General features: G+C 41.6%; 1 protein-coding gene across 1 annotated transcript in view; it reads left to right on the top strand.

Annotated features, from left to right (window-relative positions):
* GABBR2 (gamma-aminobutyric acid type B receptor subunit 2) overlaps positions 1-7,293 on the top strand; it is a 483,887-nt gene extending 476,594 nt beyond the window's left edge. Inside the window, exon 19 of the mRNA XM_035318083.1 lies at positions 4,755-7,293. Within this exon, the coding sequence (XP_035173974.1) occupies positions 4,755-4,920 (166 nt within the window). The 3' untranslated portion in view covers positions 4,921-7,293. The remainder of the gene's footprint in view (positions 1-4,754) is intronic.
* The last annotated feature ends 4,913 nt before the right edge of the window (positions 7,294-12,206 follow it).

Here is a 12,206-nt window from a genome sequence, read left to right on the forward strand (position 1 = left end):
AAAAAAAAAAAAAAAAAAAAAAAAAAAAAAAAAAAAAAACACCTGTGTTAACCTTAATGCACATGCACACACAGAGAAACCCGTTATTAGTTGAAATCTCTTGATTATTTCACAAAAACAAGGCCATCACTGAGCAAGCTCTTGTGACTTGATGAGGTCAGCAGAGTGCTTTAATGCATAGCTATTAGATGCGCATCTTTTTCCAATACCATTTGTGAGACATAATGTAGTGTGAATAGATAAATGCACTCATCTACATGTGGTCCCCTTGACGTAAGAGAGATACTAAGAAAAATGAAGATCATAGAATCGTAGAATATCTGAGTTGGAAGGGACTAACAAGGATCATCAAGTCTTCCCTTGATGCAGATTATAAAAAAAAAAAAAAAAAAAAAAAAAATAGTTGAATAAAATAGACTACAGAAGTTCCTCTGGGCTAGCAGTGACTGATGAGAAGACTGAGATTTCCTAAAGGTCTTAAGAAGCAGGTCAGCACAAATCTGAACAGCCACTGACATTTCTGGAAAGCAATTAATACAGCCCTGCTAAACCAGAACAGTATCGTTCAACCCTTGCACAACTGTGCATGTGCCAGGTCCATGGGTCAGTGCCTTCCCTGAGGATGCAGTTTAGCTGCCAGAGCTGCACAGCCCAGGCCCAATGGATCGTCCAGAGAGAAGAAGCATAGCGGTCTTCAGGACTAGGGTTTTATGATTCTCTCTTTTCAACAAGAGATTATCTCTTGCCAAACTTTGTGCTCTGCAAGAATATCCTTACTCATTCATGCTCATCAGTATAAAAGCTTTTGTAGAGTGAAGAAAATAATTGATTAGGGATTTTTTTTTCATTCTTTCTTACTTCTAGTGCTACATTTCAATAATGTGACTGCGATTCCTTACCGTAAAGCTATGTCCATAGGGCAGGCACAGACATACTTTTCAGGCCCAGTGATGCCGGAGGTTGTTTCGTACTTGCTTGCAGGATGTAGTTTATATCATCTCAATCATATTATGAAAAATATTTGTTTTGCACAAAGCTAAGACTTTGATCCATGCACCTATAGAAAATTCTGTCTGCATGATTGTAATGAAGCCTTAGCACATGACAGTAGGTAATTAACAATTTCCTTTACCTCTTACCCCCTTTCTTGCTGGGCAGAACCTGGTAAGTCATTCATAGTGCCATGTAAAATTTTCTGATTCTTTGATTTTTTCATTTTCCCTGGGTGTGTGATATGCTGGGGAAGATTGGTGTACCTGAGTTGCACGTAGCACTTTGGTACCTACTTTATCAGTACAGCGTGCTAAGATATTAATCAGGACGTTATTTGTATTCCAGCCTGACAGTGCTTGCTTATCTAAAGATCACATCAGTCAGCTTATCTGCATTGTGGCCACACACATACATTCAATGAGATATTACCTGTAACCTCTAAAGATATTTTACTGTGCACCTTCATTCCTGCATGTTGTTCCATCTCACCAGTGGTGAATTCAGTGAATTAGTTTTTGGCACTGTTAAAATGTATACAGTGCTCATTTTAACAGTGCCAGAAGCATGTAACAGCCTTGCAGATCTTTGAGTAAAAATAATGATAGATTTCTGCCAGACACCACTAAAAGCTGGTACTTTGGTAGGCTGTTTCCTATATGTGCTCATTTTTGTAACCTCCAAAGTTAGTCACTGTGTAACCTGTATAGTAGAAACCACCTTGATATTTTTTGAGCCAGAGCTCTGCTTTTATCAGCATTTAAAAGACAGTCAAATATCCTGTTGGGGGTAGTTATGTCAATTTTAGTAACTGAAAATTCTTATCCTAAAAGTCAGTTATGACTGGATTATTGCAGTACAGCCATATGCCTTGGCATGAAATACCTCCTTAATGAAGTTTCTCTACTGATGGTGCTTCATATTTGCCTATCCTATTCGAGACTGTTGTTAAAATAAGGTGCATTGAGAATAGTTACTTTACTTGCTAGTACAATATCTTGCTTTACTGTAGCCTTTTAGAACTTCCCTAGCTTCCCAGCAGCTGCTAAAAATCAACATTAATGGGCTGAGGAATCGATTGAAATGATCTCTGAGCACTTAGGCGCAGTTTACACACTCCCACAGATCTTAAGAGGTTTGACTGCAGCCGCAGTTGTTTCACTCCCCACACTTACCAAATGGATCTCATCAGTGCTTTTGTATAGCAGAAGCAAAATATTTTTCAAATGCCTCTACCCTCTTTGCAGCATCATGCACACAGTTCCCATCTGCATGGCATTGTCCTCCTATGTGCAATGGCACTGGAAGTCAAGCTTTTACTTGAATCTGTTTATTCCTAATAAATGACATTTCTGTAGAGCTGAGGATATATGCCCTCTTCCAACACCCTGATGAGTGATTGCTCTGTGTGTGGCACCCCCTTTCCTTTCAGTCTCCCAGAGCAGCTTTTGAAGGCCACTAATACTATTACGCTCTGACATATCTATATCGTATGGACAACTTGAAACCAAATGCCTGCCACGAAAAACCATTGACAAAACGTGGCAGGGGGGGGGGCCCGCCCCCGGGGGGCCGGGGAGAAGTGATATTGGAGGAAAAAAAAAAAAAAAAAAAAGAACATAAAGAGTGAAGCAAGGTTAAAGATCTACTTTCACTTGAGGAGAAAATGGCACTTTTGTTTGGATTTTGTTACTTTTTTTGACTGTTGTATTTTGTTTTTCTCCCTTCAAGTTTTGCCTAAGCTCGTAATTGTGTTCTAGTCTCCAGGCTATCTTCCTCTTCCTTGATTCCAGGAACCAAGTTTTCAAGTGAAAGTAAACTTTAAGTACAGTTAAAGCAAAATTTGCCACCCACTGCAGCCACCATGTGCATAGCCAAATAAACATGCTTTGTCCATGGTATGGCTAACACTTAAATGGGTGAAAAAAACAACACCATTCACTTGATTATGCAACTGGATTCTCTTGAAATAGCTTCCAAAGCCCTCTTTAATGAGAAGTCTGTAGCAGTTGAACAAAGTAAGCATTTCCACCGGTGGGAAAATAAGCACAGGCAGTTCTGTGTCTGACCCTGCAATGAGAGGCAGAATTACAATCTGCAGTGTCAGGCTAATAAGGATGCAGTGCATGGAGGCAGTGAACCGTGCCACCTCTGCACTCCTTGGGAACCAGGAAAGAGTTCATTGATACCACCAAAAAGAGTCGAAAACAGTGGCAAAATAACAGCGAGTGGATTTGCTTTTATCCCAAAGACACATGGCCAGAAGTACGATCATAAATACTGTGGATTAATATTGCTCTAAACTTTTAGAGAGGGTTTGTGAGGGAAAAAGAATGAGGAAGAGCTTCCTGGCTAGGCAGGCTGCAACCATTTTCCACCCCATCCCTGTATATAACAAGCCTTAGTGCTTTAGTGAAGAAGCTAAAGAGAAATATCATTTCATTTCTTCCTGTTTTAATTTGATAGCTATATTGTTTGGTCCCTGAGCAGTGCAATGGATGCATTTGTAGCTGTCTCCACTTGCTAACACAAAGCAAAAAGAAATGAAATGTTTGCATCAGAAAGGCAGTCAAAAGGGAAACTTCCAAACATACAGTTTTTATAAGGGTCTGTCTATACAGTGAATATGGCAGGGAAATATAAATTGAAAATTCCATTGAACTGATCCAATGCCATGTATGGATATTTTTCTCCTGCAATTAAAGATCTGGCCTTCATTTCAGCTCTGTCACTTTGACATCTGTCCTCTCAAAGAAACTCTCTCCTTGTTTCAAGAGTGAATCTCTCCAAATGCAGGCACAATCCTGGTATGATACCATCCTAATCACCAAAACTATCTCGTGCACTAATAAACCTCAACTGGATTTGGAATTTGTGGAAGGTGCTAGTATATCCAGAGCATGGGGGGAGCAGAGCACAGTCTCGTGGTACTGTCCTCTCCATGGAGAGGGGTTAGGTGGGCTAGCTGTGATCATGGCTTAGCATCCCTTTTAAAAACCATCAAAACAAAACCCTTGCATTTATGACGATGTCAATCTTCTATGGAAATTGGAAGGAGGATGCTGGGTTCCTAAACATTGAGTTTTGGTGTGGGTGGGAGGACAGACTGCTCTTCGAGTGCTGACTCTGCGGTCCCACGGTGCTGAATGTGGGAACTTGAGAGCAGTCAGCACCTTAAAAGCACAGACCTAAACTGCAAAGATGAACTACTTGGAAATGTCAGCAGTCTGAATTCCCTCCCTCCGTGCACCTGTATGCTCCTTAGCTGGAGTTGCAAAAATGCCATCTTTAATTCCGAGATCCTTGTGCTAAGTGATGCATGGCTTAAAACTGAATCGGTGACCTCATGAATGTCCATGCAATTAGCCACAGCTCTGTGTGCAGTAGATCACTTTGCAAGGAGCAGAGGATTGCTATATGCCCACATGCCCTCCTTGCAAATGTAAAGCTTTCCTTTTTTCTAGTATCAGCAGTCTAACAATTAATCTAAAAGTGCCCAGGAATCTCAGAAGGTTGTGAGATGCTGAGAATGCACCATTAGATTCTTTTGTCATGTCTAGTCTGTCAGAAAAATTCCCCAAAGGGAAATAACACCGAGGTGGCAGAGCTCAACAGCAGCAAGTGTGATGCTCTTGGCATTAACTCTCTCCATCGCAGTGGCAGGCACTGGAAACCTCCTCTCAGCAACCTGCAGACATACCAAGCATGTAATATATGACATTTTCCTCTTGGCTAATGCTTCTCTCTCTCTGTCTCCCTCCCAGCATACAGCGTCGGCTGTCTTTGCAGCTGCCCATCCTTCATCACGCCTACTTGCCGTCCATAGGAGGAGTCGACGCTAGCTGTGCCAGTCCCTGTGTAAGCCCAAGCGCCAGCCCCCGGCACAGACACGTGCCGCCATCCTTTCGAGTGATGGTTTCTGGGCTGTAGGAAAGGGAGATCAGTGCTTCCTGAACTGCTTTTAAGTACTCGATGACTGGACTAAACATCTGACATAGAACTCAGCTACAAACACATATAACATTGGCTCTGACCACAGAGGAACTACTGCTGAGGCCACCGCCACAGGAGTGCCAGGGTAGCTCATGTGGGAAGGCAAAGGAGAAGGACGCAAGGAGCTTGATCTGTAGCCTTATTCATGGAGTTTTTATTTCTTCACATAGAAGTCACTGGAAACATTTCTTCCCAAATTTCTACAAGCAACATGGAGGCTGGGAAATACGGATCTTGCAAAAAAGACACTAGGAAAAATAAAAGAAAAAAAAAAAAAAGAGAGAGAGAAAAAAAAAAAAAAAAAAAAACACTCAAATGTCACTGAGCTTTACGTGGCTGCTGAGAACATGCAATCCTATACTGTATCCATGTACGGAAAAATACAGCGGTTGAGCTATAACATATTTATTGAAATAGATACACTCATTTTTACAAGAGTTGTGTTAAATTGCTGGAAACATTCTGCACTGGTTAGTCTTGCTTGTTTTCATTTCAGGGATGATGTTCAGTAGGAAAGACGGATTGTGAGAAATGGTTCCTCAGGTGTCATTGAGACTCCGCAGTGCTGTGAGCAGGGTCACCTCTAACTAGCGACGGTACGCAAAGCCCAAGCAGAGGCTGAAGCTACAGCTCCGTGTCACTACCAGCTGGAGAGCTGCTGGCTGGGGTCAGAGTACTTTACCTTTCTCCGGGGATGGTGGTAGTGACTGCTGACCACCTGCAGCTTCGTTTTAGCAAAGTTTCAGCATCTGTTTCAGAGTAAACATCACCAAGTGTAACATACTACACTGTCTGGAAAAGTCCTAGGGCTGATAACTCAAGAAGATGGGGACAGCTGGGTAGTAAAGTCTTAATGTCACAGGGTGGATTGTTTTTCATAGTTTGTTTGAATTTTGTCACACATTATTACAATAAAATTAATTTAGCAGACTCGGGGGGGAGGGGTTAGGGCACAGCACTTTGCGGCTGCAGGCTTTGCCTGCGGAGCACATAGATGTTAATATACACTATGTTTGCTTTGTACCTGCGTGTGTGACAGTTGTAGCGGACAATAGACAGGACAGATCAAATTTACCAACAGAATATTTTATTTTAATCCTAAAAGGACTGTGAAACAACAAATAACAACAACAATGGGTTTTACACTGTAGCTCCCTCCCCTGAACAGAAGTAATTAGGAGAAATGATAGTGGCACACCATCTGGACCAGTTCTGGAGCCAAACCCTCCGGCACAGGTGAGATACACATGCAGCTTCTTTTTCCAAGGGACTGGAAATGTGGCATCTCCCTGCCAAGGCTGTTTACTGGGAGCAGGGAAAAAAAAAATACATAAAGCACCCACTGGGCTCTCAGTCTTCTTTGACCAATGCCTGTGCACCTCAGCCCAGACCTGGGAACGACGTTTCTACAAAGGTTTACAAATTAGCAATGACTGAAGCACAGCTGAAGAGGTTCATTAGCTGAGAAACTTAACTGCAGCTTTGACAAGCTAGCATAAATCTCCATTAAAAAATAAAACACACCTCATAGTGGCCAAAACCAACATGAATATATATCTGAATCTTACAATCAGGAGCATCACAAAATATTTCACTTGGCACATACAGTAAGAGAGGTTATGGAAATATCTGTAGCTTTTAGAACAAAAACATGTAAGTATAAACACAGATAAAATAGAACTCATTACTCTGTTTAAGCACTAAACACTGACGTTGTCACTCAATGTGTGTTGACAGTATTCTCTTGCTTTATTAATATCATCAGGGCCTGGTTTATTTTAAAAGGAATGTTAATTTTTAAAAAAGAGAAAAATTACAATATTGTACATAATGTATACACAAAGATCTCTGTAGAAATATTATTCCAATTTAGCAGGAAAAAAAAAATCAGAAGTATCGGACCATTGGAGGTGAGTGTGTGTGTGTGTCTGTAACTTTGTGAATACTGACTGTGTGATGTTTATTAGGTTTAAACCATGCAGTACATTCTTTGTCTCAATGATACTGTAGTTTCTCCCATAACATTTTTTTTTTTTACTTTACTGCGGTTAACAAGATCAACCAAGTGAATATAGCTATTTAATGTTTCTGTTCTTTTATACTGCAGCAAAAATGTACTGTAAATTTATGAAGAGGCTGTGCCCCAATGGCATTTTCCAATGATGTTAGTGCACAAATGCTTTAAACTAGACTGGAACTGCCAGAATAAAATGTAAATGAAGAATTTCTTGTATAACCTTATACTGCATGAGATCAATTTTTAATAAATTGTTGCAAATCTGTTTTTATGAATAAAATATAGAAAACCTATCTTTTTGGATTCAGTGTCCTCTTTCCCCACAACAAAGCCATTCTTTATGTGTAATACACATCTATACATAAGTCTTCCCTGGAGAAGGAGAAATCCTATTACAACACCACAGTGTAATAAAAAGTCAAAATTCAAATCCAAGTTGTTGAAGGGTTCACATATAAAGAAAAAAGACAAATGAGTTTCTGCCCTGTAATACAATTGTTGTAGTATTTCTAAGTGAAGCTCAGACCTTTTTTAAATGGGAAAATAACGTAAAGCAAACGTATTCTAAATATTTACATATAGCAAGAGGAAGATCTGAACATTTCACCTAAGTTACTGAAGGTAAGGCAATCTTCTAACCATATGCGTAGACCTCTGCTTCAGAGAATGAAATCTATGAGAATGATCATTAATTGTTTCATGAAGGAGAACATTAAACCTATCCACACAGTTTTGCACAGGTTTTGTCTTCTAAGCATGGCTCTTCTGCTTGGCAGCACATGAGGAGGGTGGGAATATATTGAGTGAGATGGAGGAAAGAGCGCCTTTAGTTGCTTGTTTTTCAACACGAAAAACCTCAAGCCAATATAAAATGACATAAAATCCATGAGAGCCATGGCAAATGTGTTTCCTGTAGATTTCTGATGCAACTTAAGAGTCGCGCAGAACACATGCTAAGGAGAAAATATGAGTGAGGAGCCAGCAGCACAGATCTTGGATCTCAATACAGAATACCAGATGGCAGGAGACACTCATGCAGATACATCAAAGCTCATTCAAGAAAGAAAGAAAGAAAAAAAAAATAAAAAGTCTAGAACAACTCTATTGTGAAACCTATATTCAGCCAAAAATTGTGGTAGGGTGTGAGTGACTTAGAGTTGCTCAAGAATAATAGGAAACAGGAACAAAACAAACCATTGCTCTGAGAGGTCAAGGAAAGTAAGAGGGAGATGTCAGGGGAGTAAGTTTACTCAGACAGCTCAGTTCTATAGTCACAGCAATTACACTTTCCATAAAATCATAAAAGTGCCATTGAATCCATGGAAAATGAGCCCTCTTTCAAATAATTAATAACATTAAGGATAGTAAGGGAAGAGCAAGAAACGCACTTTTTCAGTCTTCTCTCTCTTTTGAAACTTGATTAAACTTTTTTCTTGAAGTTTTATTATCAAATCTTCTCTGTTCTTTTCAGACATGCTTGTTCATCACAAATCCTGATACAGCATGCCTGTTCTCCCCGAGACTGGATTAGTGCTTCTGGCTCTTTCTGCTCAGCCTTGCCTAGGTTCTGGAAGGCAGCCCAGGAGGACCTGTCCCTCCCTTCCACAGCACCCTGCTGCTATCGTCAGGGGTCCGCAATGCGCTCACATCACAGCCCGAAGGATGAGCCAGTCTGCCCCTTGGTGGGCTGACTCTCGCTGCCACTGGCTTGTTTAATCGGGATTTACTTCTCATTGCCCGAGGAGACTGACAGGTTTATTACTGTGCTTTAAACATTGTGGTTTTTATTTGAGTTCAGTTCTCATATTTACTGACTGCCTTTTCCATCTGTCGAGATGGTGAATGGCACTTATGTCCATTACTTTAATATACATGAATATTATTCTCAAGTGCACTTTCAAGAGCAGTCTGCCTCTTGAGCCCATCAGGATCCTGCTGATGCACAGCTATACTTAGCACAGGTCTGCGCTCACTAAGGGACGTTGCAGGTCTCGGGCTGCATTTCAAGCAGCCCTGTTTGTTTGGTAGCTGGTAAGGGCAACCTGGGGTGCCAGGACCACTGCATCAGTGCTGCCACTGACCTCCCTTACCTTCAGGCATTTTAAGCCACCAGCTTTGCAAACTGCAACTTGTTTAGACCCTCTCTCCTGGTGATGAGGTGCTGAAATGGGCTAAATAAAGGGAAAGAGTGATGGGTAGGCAAGTTGAGAAAGGAGAGAAGGCCATCTCCAATCCCTGAGTGTGTCTTTCACCACCTCCAAGAAGGTGGTCACCGCTGACGCCATCGGAGCCAGGCATAGCACAAGCATTTAAACAAATTACTGTATTGTGAAGGCTAAATGCAGTCAAGTTACAACGGATGTGAGGACAGAAGCAGGAGGTGGGAGTGCAAGCTGTAGGTACCAGGCAGCAAACAGCCTCTGGCCTGGCTCACTAGAAAAAAACATAGCATAAAGAGGCTCAGAGGACCTTGAGCTTCAGAAGAAAGGACAGACACCTTCATGAGCTGGCAAACACAGAGCACTAGTACAGAGGATTTCTTTATCGCTATCCAGCAGCAGCAGCCCTGTACCCACCTGCAAAGGGTACAATTTAAGCCAAGAAAAGGAGTGAATAAATTCACAACCTACAGCTCCAACCACTTCAGAGACCACATCACCCACCCACCGACTGTTGCAGTCAGCAATGTGGGAGGCCTGCTTCAGCAGGGGAGCTGCCACTGTCAGCAAACCACCCCACAGGTTTGAAGTAACCCATTCCGGCAAGTCATTTTGACTGGGAAATAGCGCGTGCATTGCAGCAGAGTGCTGGTGGGACGCTGTGCAAGTGCAAGCAGCCCAGCATTAATGGCCTGGAAAACACTATGAGACCCTGCAAGACACATCCATGCTACCTATGGTTTTAGGATTTTTGTCAAAAAACAAACAAACAAACAAACAAACAAAAAAAAAAACATCCTAAGGACACACGTACACTAACCATCCCCAGCTCAGTAATTCCACTGCTTGGCTCTGGCCAACTCTGACACACAGTGCAAAAACACAAGCCTGCACAACTCAACATCCTCTGTTTGTCCAGGACTACAGAAAAAGGAACATGAAGTAGAAATGAAAAATTGTGAAAAAGAGCTGGCAGGAAATACCTACATGACTTTGTACTCCTAAAATGCTCTGCTGAACTACTCCTACCCCAAGTTGCTCATACTGTCTATTTGTGGGCACACCAGTACTTCCAAACACCAGAGAACCATCCCAGTGGACAGCGGGATGGATACTTCTGTCCTAAAGGAGGGAGGGATCTCACATCCTCACCAAATAAGCTAGCTGATGTAACAGCTAGTTCATATTACTAAGTAGTCTATCAACTGGTGATACAAGACATCACAGTCCTTGCAATAAGAAAATGTTCCTCTCCTGCGTGTGGACATCTCTCTTCAGGAAACCTTGTGTTCCTACTTCTTTGGACACAGCTGTACAACAGCATCAGCATGGCTCTTGCTACCCCAGAGTACAGTGCTGTTTGTCCATCCTGTGAAACCCTTCAGTTTATTCCTAGTAAAGCTGTGTCCAGCAGCTGATGTCTCTGCAGCAAATAGAAACAGCCAAAAAAATAAAAGCAAGGATAAAAGTTAACTCTTGGCTGGTTCAGGAGACAAAGCAGAGTGAGGCAGCAATGGACCACTGGCCCATCATGCTCTGAGGGACACCTGAAGATGGAGGTGCCACTAAAAGACTTGCCCTCTGAAGAAGAGCAAATTTCTGACTATAGATCAGTTTCTCCACAAGAAAGGTAAAAGGAAGTCTTACTAGATTATCCTAAACGCCTTCACGTTTCCAAAGACATTGACTCTCACTGTGAGGAGAGGAGGGAAGGCAGCAGAGCACCAAAGAAAGGACCAGAGCAGGAGGGGCAAGGAGAGCAACTTCACACCAGTGTTGCAGGGAGAGGGTGATGAGATGAAGATAAAACTGAGGTCACCCAGAGAGCAAAGCATGGAGACACTCACTGAAGAGCCAAACAAAGGCTTCCTGTAATGTCCCTGCACACCAGAGCCACATGCTTGGCTAAGGTGTAGAGGCAGGGACAGGGCCATTTTGGTAAAACAGCTTGAGGAAGAATGCTCATTGAGCTGGAAGGAGGGCAGAAAAGAAAAACATGCAAAAGTTATTAAGAAAAGATCAAAGCATGTATTGATTAGCCTTATTAGTTTGAAAAAGCTACCAAAACACTCTGAGGAACTGCATAGGCCTTGGGGCTAAAGGTTTTAGGCCCTAACGCTCCTGACTTTCAACATTGGAAATAAATTCTCATTGGCTTGGCTTGGCCCATACTTAGGTCACTGGAAGAAACTGGAAGAAACTATTAGGTCACTGGAAGAAACTGGAAGAAACTATTAGGTCACTGGAAAAAACTATTCCAATAAAGTAACAGGGGAAAAATCGGGGGAAAAAAAAAAAAAAAAAAAAAGGAACAAACAAACAAACAATAAACATACAAGAAGATGGCTTGACAGTCATAAAGATGCAAATGAACAAGGTGCTCAATTGCAGTCACTTCAGAGGAAGGAATATCAATGTCAGCACCAGACATAGGCACCACTAGCAGAAGATAATCACTGTCATCCCACAAATCTAGCTGTACACAGGAAGCTGCTAAAATTGTCAGAACCAAAGCCAATGCCATCATTAACTGCCTTGGTGTTCCTAGTAACTAAAATGGGAATGACCTTCCTCCAAATTTTGACCTCATCTTCGAGTAGGCTCTAAATTTGAAATTCAATGAAATAGTTGAATAGCCTGGGCTATTTCTAGGCTTTCGGTATTACTGGGTGGCTGCAGGGGCGTGAAGTTTGCAAATTACCAATCCTTATGAAAATTTGACAGAAATGTTTTCTGCACACATAGAAACTTTTTTTTTTTTTTTTTAACTGGACTGTCAGGATGTGGGGAGAGGGCATATTTCATTATTCTCCCAATGTATAGATATTTTAGTGGTTTAAGAAGTCTTCACAGAATTTCCTTTTGAGAGTATATATGCTCCAACTTCAAGCTGAAATCATACAGCTGAAATGCTGCCATATGAGGAACAGTAACAAAATATGTGCCCTCGTTCTATAATATATGCTCTCATTCTTTGAGGACTCTTCAGACTTTTCCATCCCCACCAGCTAGTAATCTAACTGCTTTGTCTTAATTTAGAAGCTCAA

The sequence above is a fragment of the Oxyura jamaicensis genome, chromosome 2, assembly GCF_011077185.1.
Source record: "Oxyura jamaicensis isolate SHBP4307 breed ruddy duck chromosome 2, BPBGC_Ojam_1.0, whole genome shotgun sequence".
In the NCBI taxonomy this organism is placed as follows: Eukaryota; Metazoa; Chordata; class Aves; order Anseriformes; family Anatidae; genus Oxyura; species Oxyura jamaicensis.